Consider the following 18658-nt stretch of genomic DNA (forward strand, 5'->3'; position numbering starts at 1 on the left):
AGGTGATTCGTGGTACCTGTCAAATAAAGAAGGCTTCTCTTTCTTGACATAGTTGCTGGGCACGTATCCCGCCTGGTTGCGAGCGTTCTGCACTCGCCACCAGTGCTTTGAGTCATCCAGGAGGAGGTAGCGCTCATTTTTGCGGAGATCCAACTCCTGTGCCCCCTGAGCCGCATAGTCGTACTTGGCAACCACGTAACACACGTCTTCTTGGCTAGTTTTGCCTGCCAACACAACACAGATGAGGCATGTAAAACAAATTCTGACAAACTTTACACTCCATTGGGATAATTTTCAAAATCAAGCCAATAAATAAAATAATCTCTCAAAATCAAGTCAATAAATAAAATAAGCATAAAAAAGCCCTGAAAAATGAAAGTTATGAATTCAATAAGATAGTATGAATAATTATTTTGCTAATTAGTGGCTAGGAAAGAGGAGTGGAAAGCAAAGGCAGCAAACCGAAATTATGAAGGGTATCATTCCTGGAGTGTAATGAAGGGCTGATACAGGCAGTAAAATGATCTTCACAATCATCTGGGTTCTGGAATGAAGGAAAGAGTGACAAGAAAAACTTGTACATCTGTTGTGAAGTCACAAAACAGAGAAAAATGGATGGACAAGGATATATGTTGTTAGGAATTAGTGAAAAAACTACAAGAGAAAGGGGAGTTAAGATATGAGGAAGAAAGTAACGAGGATATCAGGAAAGGGGAGAAATAGGAAACAGAAAAAGAGAAAAAGAAATAAAGGTGAAACAAGAGAAGAAGTGGAAATGATGGTGATGATAAGAAGAGAAGAAGAGCACACGATTGGGGAAATGATGATGACAACAATGGGATGCTACCCCAAGAATAAACAAATTTATCTCGCTTTTCTACAATATTTATATGACTTGAAAGCATAGTTCACAGAAAAATATTACCATCCATTCACATAAATCTTCGCATCAATTTGTGTTATGATCCAAAATAATTTTGCTAATGATAAATCAACAAAACTCAACAGAAATATCAATACAACATACAGAATCCATATTTTAAAAATGTTCTCATTTGTTTTATTTTTCCTCCACTGAGAGCAATAGTTTTCTCTTCCATTGAAATTTCGATATCCTCCCACACCACATATGGGACTGATGTCTCGTTTGCATTGCGTTATTTCATGATCAAACAAAAGTGAAACATGGAATAACTTTAAAAATATAAGTATAGATTGAGCCTCGACATAGCTCAGTGGTTAGACACCCATTGTATACAACTGAGGATCAGGTTCGATCCCTAGCACCAGAGCGAATTTTTCTCCATTTATAACCAATGCTTACAAATCTACATGGCACACATTAAGTATTAATTATTTCGTAAAGTACACAATTTATATTACTTACACATTTCTTCCCTATACTTCTTAAAATAAAATTTATTTGCCATGTAAATATTAATTTGCTTTTATTTACAAAACAATGCTGCACAATGGCACCAACACAAAAAATTGTTTTCGTACACAATCCATGTTATATTCATGGGTTTTGGTTAATTTATTAAAGAATGTATTTAAGATTATTTCTAAACATGTTGAACGAATTATCCTTGCACCATAAACGGATGCTTCCTAGACCAAATGATCGTATTTTAATTATTTTGATACAATAAAAATTAAATATGTTAAAGAAATTATTCTTGCACCAAAGTGTATGCTCCATAGACCACAATGATCGTATTTTAATTATTTAAATGCAATATTGCAATTAAGAAACATGTTAAACAAATTATCCTTGCACCTTAAACAGATGCTCCTTGGACCAAATGATCGCATTTTAATTATTGAATCGCTTCATAGTTTCATCTGATATTTTATGAAGTTGTTATGACTGAGATATCTATTGTTAATTGTTTTCATTTACAACAGTAGGACATGACACACAGAGTCATATAATATAATATGTCTTCATATATCGTTATTTTTCCTGTAACTACCACCATTCATTCAAAGATGTTGCTTTGCTAATTATCTAGTATGGAGTATTGTGTACTACATGGAACTGTTACCAATTAAATATACAACTTTCGCAGTGACCACATCTCATCTCAAGTGCTGTGTACAGCTGTCAAAAGAAAAAGTGGCCGCTCTCCTGTATCAAAGTTCCCTTCGGGTATCTTCGCTACAATTCGGAGACAGGCGATGTTACATGTTGTTGGACCACGTTGCCTGATATCTACAGTTATAATTGAAGTATACTGTGTGTTATTCGATAGCATAATGGTAGCATTCAGGCGTCTTATTCATGAGGTCCTGCGTTCGACTACAACCTCGTGCTTTTTATGTCCTTTTTTGTTCTGTTTTTGAGAGAGACAAACTAGACATAATGGCTCCTTTTTCTTTTATGATTATTTTAGTAATTAACATCAGGTTCATTAATATATTATGCCATGACTTTATCATTATCATTATGATATTGTGGCTGCAAATGGAAAGAAAAAAGATTTTATTCTCAATAAAATATCTTTCGTGGCATAAACATAACAAATTTACTGGCGTCGGCCTTAAAATATTCAAACAATTAAGCGTTCAAAAAACAAAACAAAAAGCCACAATTCAATATTTAGTCTATCTTCCTCTTATCTCGATCATCTTGCAGTCGAGTGGGCATGGAATTGACTAGTCTTTGCAAATAGCGACTGTTCTTAGACACGATATGCCAGGCATTCTGAACATACACACATAAATGTTCTGTCCATGGGCAGGTCTTTAACTGCAAACCCAGCAATCTCCAATCTTTCCTATTTTCTGCCTTCCTCTTAGTCTCCTCATATGATCCACATATCCTAATGTCGTCCATTATTCTTTTCAACCAGAGACCCAACCAATTCCTTTTTCTCTTTCTAATCAGTTTCAGCATCATTCTTTCTTCACTCACTTTTTCAAACACAATTTTATTTCTTATTCTGCCTGTCCACTTTACACGCACCGTTCTTCTCCACATCCACATTTCAAATGCTTCAATTCGTTTCTCTTCATTTCGTCGTAATGTCCATGTTCCTTCCCCATACAATGCCACACTCCACACAAAGCACTTCACTAGTCTCTTCCTTAGTTCTTTTTCCAGAGGTCCGCAGAAGATCCTTCTTCTTCTATTAAAAGCTTCCTTTGTTCATGTTTGCAGTTTTCTTAGGAAGGATAGGCCTAAATGCGGTAACATCCCGTTGCTTTCCGCACACCACAATCTCTTTCGCATTTTATTAAATTCCAAGGGGCCCAAGCGTGGAGATGAGGAGAGTGGATTTGACTAATTGGGCCCTCCGGACTTCACCGAAAGTCACGGCAAGGGTTAAATATTAATTCTATCAGAATGTTTGACCCGGTCAGAGACCGGGAAATCTCAATTAGCCTTTGCCCCCCGCATCCTGGACTAGCTTCTACGAATCGTCAGAAGATCTTAGAGTGTGATTGGGCCAATATTTCCAAAAATGTTTCCACACTTTTGTTCTCGTAGCTCAGCGGACGAACGTCGGAATTTAGATGTCAACGTCTCAGGTTCAATTCCTCGTTACTCCTTTTCATTTTATTGTGGTTCAATTGTATGTAATAATACAAAAAGAAAAACTAATACCAGTATTATGCAACTGGATTTTTCCAAACCTAATATTAAATTTATGTTATTTATATCGCTAAAGAACGATTACAATATAAATAACTTGAATATTATTTATACAGTCTCACTAAAGAACGATAACAGAATATAAATGATAAATATCGGTTTGTTTAATTAATATATTGCGAAAGAACAATAACAATATAAATAACTTGAATATTGTTTTATAATGCTAATGAAGGAAAACAGAATATAAATGATAACTTGAATATTATTTAAATCGCTAAAGAACGATAACAATATAAAAAACCTGAATATTATTCATATCGGAATTTCACAGATTTATTACAGATGTATTTAAGGAATTGTAGAAGAATAGTAATTAGTAACAGTGTCCTATTTATTCTTCTTGGAGCCAAATTTGTAACTTTTAAAAGTGTGGTTACTATGTTGAAGTGTATGTGTTGTAACGGATGCTTGATTTGTTATGTATGTGAGTCAGTTATGTGATGCTTGATGTCGTCGCAATGTCGTAATTATGGTTTGATTGTGTTTGTGTGACTATTGTGTATTAATTTATGATGTATGGTACGGAAAGCTGCATATTTGTGTTATAGAAGTGTTACGTATGTGTGTTGTTAATGTTTTTGTATGTTACAAATTGATACCTGATATTTGTTTTGCAATCGCAATGCCTAATTTACGGATTGTTTATGTTTTGTTTACATCGCGTAAGCTAATTTAATTTTCTTTTCCATTTCTCTTTATGCTTATCTTTTTTGTGTATAAAACTATAGCTCTAACATACATATGTAAAATACGGCTAACCCCCATTGGAAATACAATAATAATTATTATTCATATCGTTATAATACGATAACAGAATACAAATGATGACCTGAATTTTGTTCATATCTCTAAAGAACGATAACAAAATATAAATAACGCGATATCCATAAAGAACGATAACTGGATATAAATGATAATTTGAATATCATTTACATCGCTAAAGAAAGATTAAAAAATAAAATGAAAACTTGAAGAAGGCCCGAACCCACGACCTTTGAATCATTAAACAAGCACTCTACCACTGGTCCACGAGGCGTAGATATGGAACACTTTCATAGTTCCCGAACTGCTTGTACAAGCACATGCATCGTGTAACATCGCCGCGACTCGAAGTGGACTTTGAAAATATTCGCTGTTCACGAGTGCGGCCACTTTTTTTTTTGACAGCTGTACAATAATTAAAGATCTGAACTGATAAACATCCGTAGTCCTAAATTACCGAATTTGACTTTTTGCCTCACTCATGTTGTGTTTTGCAGAGCCTTTTTTCATCCTGTAGAAAAGAATATCCTAAGTCTAACTCTAAGCCTGGTTTTTGAAGAAAATATTTTCAGCGAAACAAAACAAGATCCCAAGTCCAGAACTTTGTCCTGTTTTCTATTCAAGAGCTATAGTTAGTAGGAGAATCATTCTGATCTTTGCAATGTTTTAGGGACTGCCAGAAGTTACTATTTTGTTTAGTTCAGAACACTATTAGGAGTGAATGTATGCATATATTTAATGTTAATAACTTTACTTTTGAATCAGTAAGTCACTGTGGAAGGTCCAACACAAGAAAATATTTGTCAACAGACTTAAATTTGATTAAATTATAATCATAATTTTTATTTGGAAAATTATGAGCCGGATCTTATCTCCATGTGAAAGATGGCATATCTGTCGAGAAAGTTAAAACAGATGTAAAATACTGATGGTTTCATAAATATTTTACAGTAAATTTTAAGTATGGATTCGGCTGTCCTGTCTCCGATATACTAGCATTTGTGCCAAGCTAGATAACAAATTGGAGAACTGCAAAAATGATGGATTGAAAAAAGTGAACGAAGTATTCTAAGGTGTTGCTCTTCTAAGGTCGTCTTCTCATTCTTTTATAAGGGTCGCACTATTCATAGTGTAAGCAACCAATTCGTTCCTTGTTTGTTTTGTACAACCATCCCCTTAGACAAAAATCTACAGGAGTGAAGTCTGGGGACTTTGGTGGCCAATTCACATGGTCGCTGAGATATGAATTTTTTGGGGAATGTGAGATTTAGATTAGATGATGTGTCGCCTGACTGCTAAAATGTACAGGAGCTCCGTCATGCTAGAAAAACAAACCCATCTTTGTAGCCAAGGGAACTACAAACAGCTTTTTCTCTACACTCATTATGAACAGTGCTATCCTCAGATGGTCTTAAAAGAGTGACACATACGATTTCTTTATACGAAGTCAATAATATGTAGTCATTTGTTGTTTCTTCATACCATTTCTAAGGCTTGTTATGCCTAACATCCAAACAGACGTATCTCCACATCCACTAAAAATTGAGTATATTTATATGAACTTTTTTTACTCAAAATAGTCCATATTATTACCCCTAAAATATTTATTATTCCTCCCGAATCACCCTGTATAAATAAAAGAGCATGAGCATGAGCACAAGCCATATAGCCTATTGTGTTTTACGGAGCTGAATTGAGAGCAGGCCTTAGAAAAAAAGTCTATACACACATTTTATATGTAAGGCTGGTTCTGGGCAAGACTGGGAAGTTGAAGAGTGCAATCCTTGAAGCCTTTTTTTTTATTTTTCGTTTTAAAGGTTCAAGTTTCCCTGAGTTCCTCCAGAAAAAGGCCAGGATAACACTTCTAAATATCTTTCTATTAATTAATGTATAATAAAATTTGTTTAAATTTATATTGTTTATACAAAGGACTGACATAATTTTACATTATAATTTCAAGTGTATGCTATGATTTTTTTTTTTTTTTTTACTATATAAAAATTACGTCTAACATAAATTTTAATGTCAACAATTTGGTGGTATTGTCAATTAATAAAAATGATTGTGGGAAGGAGTGGGTTGTGTGCTGTTATTTGTTCGAATCTTCATAGTTCTGCCAAGAGTGAGGACGCAATGGATGAAAAGGCTCAATCTTTGAAAGCAGATCATAACATAATTCTCCTCTCCTTTTTCAAATCATCATCATGTCATCATCATTGTTAAATGTTATTATAACCAAGACATTACCAGTACCAAACAACTGACACATATATATTAATTTGTTGAAATGTTCTTGTCCTGCAATTCTGCTAGCACTGATGCACAACATTTGAGCTATAAAAACAGTAAGACTAATAAACACAAAACAAAAATGGCAAACACATGACAAGCAGAAACAATCACCATTCTGATGAACAAACTGGACTGTCTAAGCTGCAAACATTCTTCGTACATAGGCAGGAAATCTAAGTAATTATAGCTACAAAAAGTATATACAATAGCAGAACATGGATATGCTTAAGATCTTCAGCTACATAAGAAATAATCTCATACGCTACTATACAAGTCAAAACAATATCATACATAGCGTGTAAACTTTTCAAAGTCTTATGCTTCCGAGATTTCTTACAAATACAAAGCTGGATGTTTGATAACAGAGAACCAATGGTTATGATGAAATTGTTTTCTGTCAATATGTCACAGTAATTAATTTAGAATTTAAAAAATGTACTACACTGTTCCTACGTGCGATGCATTTACACAAAAATGAGTTAAAGGTTGGATTTATCTTATTCCAAAATAATGATTCTTCACGTGAACAAAATGGCGTGTCTTGGTACGGAAGCTAATTTAATTACATTTAGAAATGAAACACTCAGTTTAACACCAATGTAAATTTATTGTTCAAGAATATTGTTATAAAACTTTACAACACTTAAATTTCTTTACAAAAGTTGTGAATTAGTTTTGTTCCATGAGATTCCCAAATGTTTATTCCTGTCAGTGAATTTTTTGTACTTGCTACTCCCGATTTCTTTTCTCATTTATATTCCGTAACATACATCAAGACATTTCATTTTTCTAGACGAAATGAATAAGAAAATTTAAGCACATGTAAGCTCAATAATGCCAATATTTTACTCCTGTGTAAGAACTCACTAATTTAGTTATTTTGTCAGCACAAGAAGCAATAAATACAATAATTGCTAATTACAATACATAATAAACTTTTAACAAGTAACCAATAAAGGATTGGATACATACTTGGATTCTTGGAGCTTATCATCTGGGCCTAGGGATTACATGCTAGATGGTCTCCCCTTCTACTCCACAAAGCCTACACTTTGCCTTTCCATAATCGAATCCTATCCTACATATGAATTTTCTAAAGGTACAGTGTTCTGTCAAAAGCCTACCATAAGCCTCAAGTCAGTTGTTACAAGGTCAAGAGCTGCTTAGTGACGTTCTAGCAGTGTTTTTCAATCATTTCAAACATAGACAACAACTGTTTTGAAATAGTGGGGAGACAGGGACTCTGCAAAACATTACGAGAAAACAAACTGATATTTCTAAAAAATTTCCTTACATTGAACAGAACAGAAAATAACACCTGATTTTTCATATAATACTCACAGAAATTTCTTAAACCAAGATGGTTGAAAGCTATTTGAACTATCTTTTTCCTTTTACTGCTTTGTTCACCCTTCGTTGATCTTTGTAGCAGTGATCAACATGAGTTATTTATTAGTTTCACTGTCACTACTACAACCCAATTTATCATTCTATTTCCATTCATTGCAGTTTTATTTTGGACAGTTTTTTTTATTGAAAATGTATCCATTATCAATAGTTACATTGCACTCACTGATCACTTAAGAAGCACACACCCACAACTATGATTATCACAAGAAAAGATCACTAAAACTGAATGTTCGTAACAATTACTTTTATACTGCAATACTGTAAATCAATAGAAATGGATTAATAGATCTTTCTTAAAATTCTTAAATTCATAGTATACCCTTACATAGTGCCATACTTTTCAATATCCAGCTTTGTCCTCTGAAGAGATCTCGGAAGTTTTTCAGAATTATCTCCTGAGAGAGCTGATTATCTGTGAAACATGAGCATGACAGAACTCCAGCAAAAGGTTAGCTTGACCTTGGCTGACATTTCGAATTGAGGGAAGCCCTGCCTAATGGGATGTACAGAGAGGTGAGTGGACAGTACATACTTGTGTTTACATATTTGTGACGACTGTATACACAAGCGTTTACATATTTGTTGACAATTATGTACAGTCTGTTAGGAAGGTGGAATGGAAAATAATAGGCCTAATTAATAATTATTCTATTCTTCAACGACTGTTCATTTATGGTTCATATGTCTGTACTGAATCCGCTCATCCTGTCAGGAGATTCCAAGAGAAATTTCCAAATCGTTCTACATAGTTCCAGATTTTACTAAGATTCATAGATTGGTTAATTTCAGTGAAACGGGAAGTGTTAAAGTTAAAACATGAAAAAGAAAATAGAAAATAGAAGAAACTTTGGATGATACTGGCCAACATCGACTAAAAAATTGCCTCAAAAATCTCTTCAGCATCTTTGTCAGCAAACTGGAATTTCCTACACCTTCATATGTGAGGCTACAAGTTATGGAAGGTAAAACCACATAAAATTATTGTAGTCCAAGAACTTAAACTAGGTGATCCAGTACTTAGAAGTAGATTTTGTGAAAGGATTTTGAATAAAGCACATGATGCAGAAATTGATTCTAATGTCACTGTTTTCAGACGAAGCTTGGTTCCATCTACATGACAATGCTAATACGCAAGAAATGTGTGGGAAATGAAGACAGAGAGTTCCAGCAAATTTTGATGCGGAAATAATGGCTATTCATATCTCACTCCAACACCTACTGTACAGAATAGATAAATTTCAAAATGCTGTCATTCTCTCTGATTCTAAAGCAGCATTATATGCAATAAATTCATATAAAATGATGTCAATCCAAATTAAAGAATGTCACAAAATGATGCAACAACTTCAAAAACTACAGAAAAGAATTCAATTGCAATGGATACCTGCACATTGCGGAATTGTTGGAAATGAAACTGCTGACTTTCTTGCCAAAAAAGGATCCAATCTAATTCAGAATACAAATACAAGCCTACCTTTTACATCCATCAAAAGACTAATTAAAAATAAATATAAAATCAAGCAAAACCAAGCACTATATACCAAAGTCAAAGATAAAAAATGGAGCATATTAATAAAAAAAAAAAACAGAAATTATTCCAGGAATCCCACGTAAATCTGCAGTAGCAAAATTCAGACTGCTTACAGAACACGATTATTTGGCCAAACACTTGAATAAAATAGGAATTTACACAAATCCAAATTGCCCTCTATGCAACAAAGAAGAAGAAATGACTGAAGATCATCTACAAACCTGTGAAGTTCTACCTGATGGATCCACCACAGAGAAATATTGGAGAGCAAGAACGCTAATGGCTTCGTTGCCAAAGCCCGGCATTAGATAACAACAAAAACAACAGTTCCAGCATCTGCTTTCATGACATGGGTGAATACATAACTTATTAAAAATAAAGAAAGTAGTATTTTGTTAGATAAATCAATGTTCTTAATGTATCCAGCTGACAACATAAAGTCCACTATAGTTCACTGTAATCTTTTCAGTTCTTGTTTTCACGAGAAATGAGGGGTGTTTTGATCGGTGTTCATTATAGATGCCTGTTGCTAGTAGCCAGAGTTGGGGTGTAGTCAATATATACTGCAGAGCTGTGTCTTCTGCAACTGGTACTGATGATTTTAATTTACTTCTTTTGTGGTTTATGGATGGACAGTATGTAAGAATGTGTTCCAGATCTTCAACATGATTATTACACCACAGACAAGTGTAGGTACAATTGTGACAATGTGACCTGTTCTGGCTCTTGTTAAAAATGTTTGAACATGTTTGGGCAAGTTTTTGTACATTTTCAGGTCAACTGGTTCTTTTGAACGAAATGTAAAATGTTTTCTTTGTCAGAAGAGAGCTAATTGTTGATCCATATATTTATAAAATGAGATAGTCATACAAGTTTAATCACAAAATCTTGTTGCCGGCTGGCCGGGAGCATCTGAACTCCACGTTATGCTCATGTTTCATAGGTAATATGCTCACTCAGTATATTACATAATTATAATAATATATATGAATTTGTTTGAAACATTTTCTGAAGTTAGACTAAATATAGAACATAAAAAGTGCAGCAATATTGAGCAGAAAAAAAGTTTTATTGCATTTCAAAATTTTTACTCATTAAAGAATCAAGTAATTACAACTTCAGAGAAGTGCAAACTGTTCAATGCTACAGTGTAATGTTCATGCAATGTTGAGGAATAAAATACCTGTCAATGTTATTACTATGTACAAGGGCATGGAGGCAAGGCTGAAAGACTATTTCTTACTTTACCTTTCATTAGATGCCTACTGTAACAAAGACATTTCGAACACAGCAGAGATAATGTCAAAGATCTCAGTCGGCTAAGTCATATATTTGGAAGTGGAACGGTATAAACCACTAGAACATATTGTTAGTAACGCTCCTTTACAAAGTACGTTTTTAGAGTAGGATGAAAGAATCATTTTTATACCAAACCCGAGATCTGGAATGAGTTTTGTATCAAAGGTTTTCCAGAGAGCACAGACAGAGTCATGTTTCATACCATGTCTCATAGCTGCCATGTGGTGGGGTGGAGGGCGAATACTGCTCTTGGATTGCCAACTTCCTGGGTCTCGAAGTGATCTTGCATCCAACATTTCTCCCATACCCTGTGCACGCTATGAGTAAGCAGAAGTCACCTGACACGGTCCATCACAATCAAAACTACAATCAAACAAACACCAACATGCAGCACAGCAGAAACTCACAAATAATGCCACTACGTATCATATTTAACTTAGTTCCAATCTTATATACTTACTTGATTCATTCTTCATAAAATATTATGTTAATTTCTACCAAACTTCATAATAAAATAAAGTAATGAATATTTAAACTTGATCTTATTCTTTCTACATACTAAAAGTCTTAAAGTTTGTAAAAAATACAGAAATATTATGTGCCCTTTCAATCATCTAGCTATTTCACTAAATTAAGTGTGATCACTAATGATAAGAAATATATGCAAACACATATTTGTATTGGAGCTGCATTACATCTCAATGAAACTCAGTAATTACATGTTTCATGTTGAATTAAGATGATTGATTCATGGTTGTTCGTGTATAAACGTGCATATTTTAGACGTTTGTGTATATTTCGCCATTAAGAGAATATTCCATGCTTATTTTTATTTATTTACTTATTTATTTTTTGTAGCGAAAATTGTTTTGTAGTTTCATTGACTTTGATAAAATATGTGATACTGTAAACTAGGGTGAGATTGATAATTTGAAAACAATATACTTATATAGTTTCTGTAGGTTTAAGAAAATCTTTTATTTCAACCTACCATTATTTCAGTCTTTCCTTTCTCTACAAAAAAAAATGCTTTTCTTTAACATTAATGCAACATAAAATAAATATTAAAAGCACTGTCATCAATCTCACCTTTTGTGTGTGGTCACATTGATCATGACTATATTATTATTAGCCTACAAAACATATTAACAAGAACTACTTTTCCGTGATGTCTATGTTGTGTGTAAATTTGGCATTTATTATTGAGGGTACCATATGATACTTGATACTTTTCTGATGCTTTCCTCAATGACATGCCATTTTCAGTAACATCTTTCAGGGTAACTGTTATGTGTAGTTTGCATAGGACCTATGGTCAAGGTAGAGTATCCACCGGTCACTGAATGAATATTGCACACTTTTATCACCGCCAATGTGATGCTATAAATCAATTTTCAACACTTTTATCACACCCACAACATATTTCAATTTTTACTGCACTATATTCATAAAACACATGCTTAACGAACTAAATGTAATTATGAAGAATGAAGACAAAAGACGTTCACCATCACATTCCACTTCTTCCACTATATGGTTCTTGACACATACACTAGAGCAGGCAACATTCGCAAAAGAAATCATACTAAACTTGAGGAATGTTACTGCAGGGGTCTAGTATTGTGTGACAGGTTAGGTTAGGTTTGATTAGGTGTGTATTATGTGACAGGTTAGGTTAAGTTTGATTTGGTGTGTAGTATTATGTGAGAAGTTAGGTTAGGTTTGATTAGATGTGTAGTATTATTACTATGTTGGCGACACTGAAACCCACTGTTATATTAACGAAATATGACACGACGATTTTTCGTATATAAGTAAGGTACGTATTTACAGCAGGTTCGGTGGGCTTACAGCTCTCCCAGTAATCACATCAATTTCTACTAATCAATACTATAACTCCAAGGCATTTTAGCAAGTTCCTATAGTGGCTGAGACATAAGTAACCTTCACCGGACCTACTTCCAGGCTTCCTTTTGCAGATCCTCATTATGATAACAGTACTCGTCATAATAGGGGACTGATAAATAACTGACTATTCTCATTAATAAATTTCTTATTCACCAAAAATTAATTTAACAATCAAATTGATCAATCCCACTCCACTGAGAATTAACATTAATAGCTCCAAATAGAAAATAATTTTTCACTGAAAATTTGTAATTTAAATCGTGATTCATATGCACTGGATGAAAATAAAGAAAAAAAAAATTACTTTTTAAAATTTCAGTTGTGCGGTGGAAAGTTTTCAACTTCTCAGAAAAAAAGTAATTTCTGCAGCTCAACAATATGTTACTTTTCCCGCCAAATTATTTGATTAAATGTGGAATAATAAAAATTGAAGAAGCAATTCTGCCTTCAGTACATGTAATTTAAAAATAAAATTTCTCCTCTATGTACCACTAGACATGAGAACAAGTTAGTGTCCACACCTGTGGAGTAACGGTCAGCTCGTCTGGCTGTGAAACCAGGTGGCCCAGGTTCGAATCCCGGTCGGGACAAGTTACCTGGTTGAGGTTTTTTTCCGGGGTTTTCCTCAACCCAATACAAGCAAATGCTGGGTAACTTTCAGTGTTGGACCCCGGACTCATTTCACCAGCATTATCATCTTCATATCATTCAGAATCTAAATAACCTAGGTGTTGATACAGCGTCGTAAAATACCCCAATAAAATAAAAAAACAAGTTAGTGCAAATGAATGTGATCAATCTCACCCCTAGTGGCAAATCTGTTTATGGTTATTTACTTTAGCTGATAGCACGTTTTCTCGACAAACTTTATATAGATCTTCTCAATTTGACTTGGGGAGTACATACAACTATTACAATTGAGCGGTGAGCAATAATTTTCATTTTATCTAGTTAATTGGTACTTACGACTTTAAGATGTGTATTTTTGGGTAGACCAGTGTATAGTATAGTTGACAAGGGGCAACTGAGGGTGCTGTAATGTATAATAAGTTGGTTTGCCATTTTGCCTTGTGCAAATTTAAAAATGGTGTTTTCTGCTCAATTTCAATTATTTTTCCAAGTATAATCAAGGAATTCTGAATAAATTTTGAAGAAAATGCGTCATCAGCTAATATAAAGAATGACTGTCTAAAGAAGATGAAGGAAATCAGCAAAGTGTTTCAATGATACGACAGTGATGTGGTTATTAATCCTATAGTGTTACCAGATTATGAACTTTGTCCTCTTACTTCATGTGCTGTAGAAAGAATTTTTTCTACGTGCAAGTTCATTTTTATAGAGAGAAAAAACAACTTAGATCTTGAAAACATGGGAAAGATTGTTGTGTCACGAAGTTTCATATAATGATGAAAGAAAATTAATTGTCTGTAACAAATTTGTTTTGATTAAATTAGCAATAGCCAATAAAGCAATAACAACTAAGAAATTAAAGTAATTGTATTGCTAGTATTTTGTTTTTCGTGGGATCCTCTATGGTAAGTTTGCCAACTCTTCAACTTTTAGTGCATTTTTGTAAGTGCATATTTCGGCATTTAAGTGCATGCAAATTTTAAGGTTTTCAGTGCATATAATTCTCAACACTAGTGGTCACTATTTAATGGTGAGAGAAAAAAAAATAAAGGCAATTAATCTGTTAGGCACCATTAGGAAGGGAATTCAGTGCCAATTAATTATCACTTTGGGAAAAGCATGCTTTAATCTCTCAGTTGTTTGGATGAAATCAGTATGCAAATTTTTCAATACACCATTGTTGAAAAGCGTGCTTTTAGAAGATTTGTTTGGGCAGAAGATGTGAAGTCTGGTGTGATATAAGAAAGACTGTTGCGTCAATATGATGATTATGTGTATGAATGGTGTAAGGTTTAACAAATTAAGGGGTAAGAATGAGGTAGTACAAAGCCACACTTTTACCAAAAACTGTTATTTGTGCGAGTTCATTTCTTACGCATATGAGGAAGCTACTACAGTAAAATACACTCAGGGACAAAAAAAACCGGACACTTTAATATTTGCTGGTATTTTGCAAAATATTATCTTCTCATACAATATTATGGTAGCCATCTGTTGTTATGGAGACGTGTATACATTGTTGATTGTTTTTTGTTTTATAAACAAGCCATTACAACCAAATATTCCAATTTTGCTTTCGTAGTCTCAGCTATAACAATTTTGTCTCAACCATTTTGTGCTTCATTATCGTTATCATTCGTTATTTCTTTATTTTTACATTTTGTGAGTTTAAGTGGGGTTGTAACATGTCTTAAAACAAGATGCGACCTGAAGATGTGGCTCGAGCTGTAGTCCTTTACGATAATGGACGCAGTGTATGTTACATTGCAAATGTTATGAATACGGCTAGAAGCACAACCCATGATAACCCATGATGCCATAAAACGGTATAGAGAGACCCTAGAATATCCCAGAAGACCAGGTTCAGGTCGTCCAAGAGCTACAAATCCAAATGAAGACAGATATATGGTGCTGAGAGTTCTTAGGGAGCGCAACCTGCCAGCTACTAGTGTAGCCCAGCAATTTGTTAACATGCATGGACGCCCAATTTCAGCCAAAACAGTTAGAAGGAGGTTGAAAGAAAGTGGACTGATATCAAGTAGACCTGCAACTGGTCCCAGACTTCTCAGGATGCATCGAGTTGAATGACTGCGTTTTGCAAATGATCACAGGGATTGGAGAAATGGACAGTGGAGCTGTGTTCTGTTCACCGATGAGTCCCGTTTCAATCTGTGCTCACCTGATGGACGTGAAAGAGTTTGGAGAAGGAGGGGAGAACGATTTTCACAGTGTTGCATTTCCGAAAATGTGCTGTATGGAGGTGGTGGAGTGATGGTTTGGGCAGGAGTGTGTACGGATGCTCGTACAGAGTTGGTTTTTGTTGAAAATGGAAGACTAACAGCTGATAGGTATATAAATGAATGTTTGGCTGATCATGTTGTGCCATTTGGCCAATTTGTAGGCGATAATTTTGTTTTAATGCATGATAATGCACGGCCGCATATTGTCCATGCGGTCGGAGATTATCTCCAAGAAGTGGGAATCCATGTTCTTCCATGGCCAGCAAGGAGTCCAGACATGAACCGAATTGAACACGTGTGGGACATGCTGGGACGGCGTGTTAAGAATAGACACCGAGACCAGAATCGTTACAAGAGTTGAGGCGAGCAATTGGCGAAGAATGGGAACTTATTCCTCAAGAAGACATTGCTAACCAAATTGAGAGCATGCCAAGACGTATGGATGCAGTTATTCAAGCCAGAGGGGGTAATACCCGTTACTAAAAAGAGTTTTTAATGTTTAAGGCACCATAAAATGAAAAAACAGTTAGACCAAACGATGCCATAGTTATACGCCCTTTGTAATTTTTTGTAAATTTTCTCATCAGAGATTTTTATTTTTTTCAAATGTTGTCGTATAAGGTGCTAAATGGAACATTATTTTGTTTAAATGGGTTTTGTTTCATTTTGAAATAATTGGCAACAAAATACAAGCAAATATAGAAGTGTCCGGTTTTTTTTGTCCCTGAGTGTATTATAAAATTTACTGAACAAATAACAGAAATAAACGCTGAAGAAATTATGATACCGCAGCTAATAGCATTGGACTCTACACTTTCAACACGCTCTCCTGTAAAGTTTTGCTTTTGCTCGTCATCTCAAGATCCGAACATGCTTGGCCTCCACGCTCACCAGATTTCAATCCATTGCACTTCTTTCTATGGGGGCATTTACAATCACTGGTGTATGTGGATAATGAAGGAACTCTCCATCAGCAGATTCTGCAAGACTGTCAGATGGTTAAGACCTATACCAGGAATTTGAGAGCATGTTTGGATCTCAATGAGACAATGAGCTGAAGCCTGTACTCAGGCAGGAGGTGGACATTTTGAACAGTTCATCTAAGGAAATGTAAACAATGCATCATAATCATTTCATGAAACAAACATATTGGAATGTACTATGCAAGCCCTACTAAGAAACCAAGCATTTTCAGACCCAAGTTGACATAACCATTTTTTCTTCTATACATATGAGAGCTCCATAATTTAAGTTCTGCCCACTTGTTTCATTACAACCCATACTTTATTCATGTATATCATTAAATAATCACACAATGTCTTTACAAATATTAGAATTACATTACCTGACTGTAGTAATTCATCATAGCAATTACTTGTTCCTCATATACTATAAAAACACACAAAACAATCTGAGAAGTTTTCTCATGTATCTAACAAGTTTTATCATATAAGGATATCAGTCTGATACACTATTTTCAGAAGCCACATATTACATACCTTTTCACTACTCTGGGAAAACTAATCTGAATAGTTTTAGTCTACAAGAAAGATATGTTGTTATACTTAAGGTTAGAATATCCTTTAAATGAATACACTGAAAATGTGAGCATATGGCAATAAGCCAGTAGACATTGAGGAAAAAATCCCCTCTCATTCCTAGATTATAATTTGATGAACTCTGACCTTGTTAACCACAACAATTTTACATGGATTATGCAGAAAGTAAATAATTTAAACAAAGAGTTCATTTTTTGGAATCCAAAAAACAATATTAGCTCAAAGATCAAGAAGATAAGGAAATTCTAGTTCAAATGAATGTGTTCGAAATTAACTCCTTTGTATTTAGTCAACAAATATTTTTGTTAACTGGCAAGGAGATTTCTGCTGTACAAGCGCCAGGAAAAACAATAATTTAAAATATAAACATTCACATGCATTTCATGCACAAAAAACTTCTTTCTGTATAATGTGACAAATAAAATCAAAAAGAATATAATTTCTCTAAGCTTACATGTGGTCTATTAATATTGTACTGCTTGGTGCAACTTTAGACATTTGAGAAAACTTTAATATTGCTGCAGTATTGCCAGTTTCTGCTTCCTGCTCTGTGTGGACTCACAAGGGAACGGTAGCAACCGTTGTTGCGAAGAGCATGATGTCTGAGATGTCATTCGAAAGTATGTACGCAAGAAAGAATGTAGAATCAAAAAGTTTTAGATGCAATGGATGGGAAATAAAAAGTACAAAAATTCAAATAGAATATTATGCATATACATTGCACCTGTTTAGACAAGACAAAAAATATGCAGGTGTGTAAGTAAACAATGATCCAAACACTAGCAGCTCTTACAGTGAATACATTACATGAAAGCAAGTTCCTTGCAATCGTCTCTACAACATTCGTGAAGGGGACTCTATTCAAAGCAATATTGAAGAGGTGTTATCAAAAGAATGCAAACTGGATAAGGTTGTGAAATCGAGGTGCTAAAAACTGGTAATGAACAAATGACTGTAAATGGAAAAAGTGGTCTCTGTACAAAAGTTAATGTCTGAAGTCATCACTACAGTGTCTGTTATGAATTTCACCATATTCTTAAAGGGACGGAAGAAGAACACATCTGCCAGCTGCACGAGGCCAGTACATTTTGCCGGTATCAACAGCTTCCAGAAGTTGACTCTGTCAGGAACAGTAAAGGTGTAGAGATAACATCCCAGTTCGCTGTCCAGGAGTCCACTAACAGGAGCAATGCTTCCTTCCTGTGAGATCTGGCCATAACACGTCTTTCAAAAAGACCTTAAGATCTTGTTTGGACATGTTTGCTGATTTGGCAGGATAGGATTTGATGTTTGGCAGATTAAGAGTCATGTTCACAAGAAATTTTTCCTTTTTTCAGACACTAAAAGATATATATATATATATATA

The 18658-nt window shown here is 34.4% G+C and overlaps 1 protein-coding gene across 2 annotated transcripts in view; it reads right to left on the minus strand.

Annotated features, from left to right (window-relative positions):
• Positions 1-18658, minus strand: part of dock (SH2/SH3 adaptor protein dock) — a 53881-nt gene that overhangs the window by 30327 nt on the left and 4896 nt on the right. The window contains exons 2-3 of one of the 2 annotated variants that reach the window (XM_069842422.1): positions 11158-11318; positions 17-224 (exon numbers count right to left, since the gene is read on the minus strand). In XM_069842422.1, coding sequence (XP_069698523.1) covers positions 17-224; positions 11158-11260 — 311 coding nt within the window. In that variant the 5' untranslated portion in view covers positions 11261-11318. The remainder of the gene's footprint in view (positions 1-16; positions 225-11157; positions 11319-18658) is intronic. The other variant, XM_069842423.1, reaches the window with a different exon arrangement.

This window comes from Periplaneta americana, chromosome 12, assembly GCF_040183065.1.
Source record: "Periplaneta americana isolate PAMFEO1 chromosome 12, P.americana_PAMFEO1_priV1, whole genome shotgun sequence".
Classification (NCBI taxonomy): Eukaryota; Metazoa; Arthropoda; class Insecta; order Blattodea; family Blattidae; genus Periplaneta; species Periplaneta americana.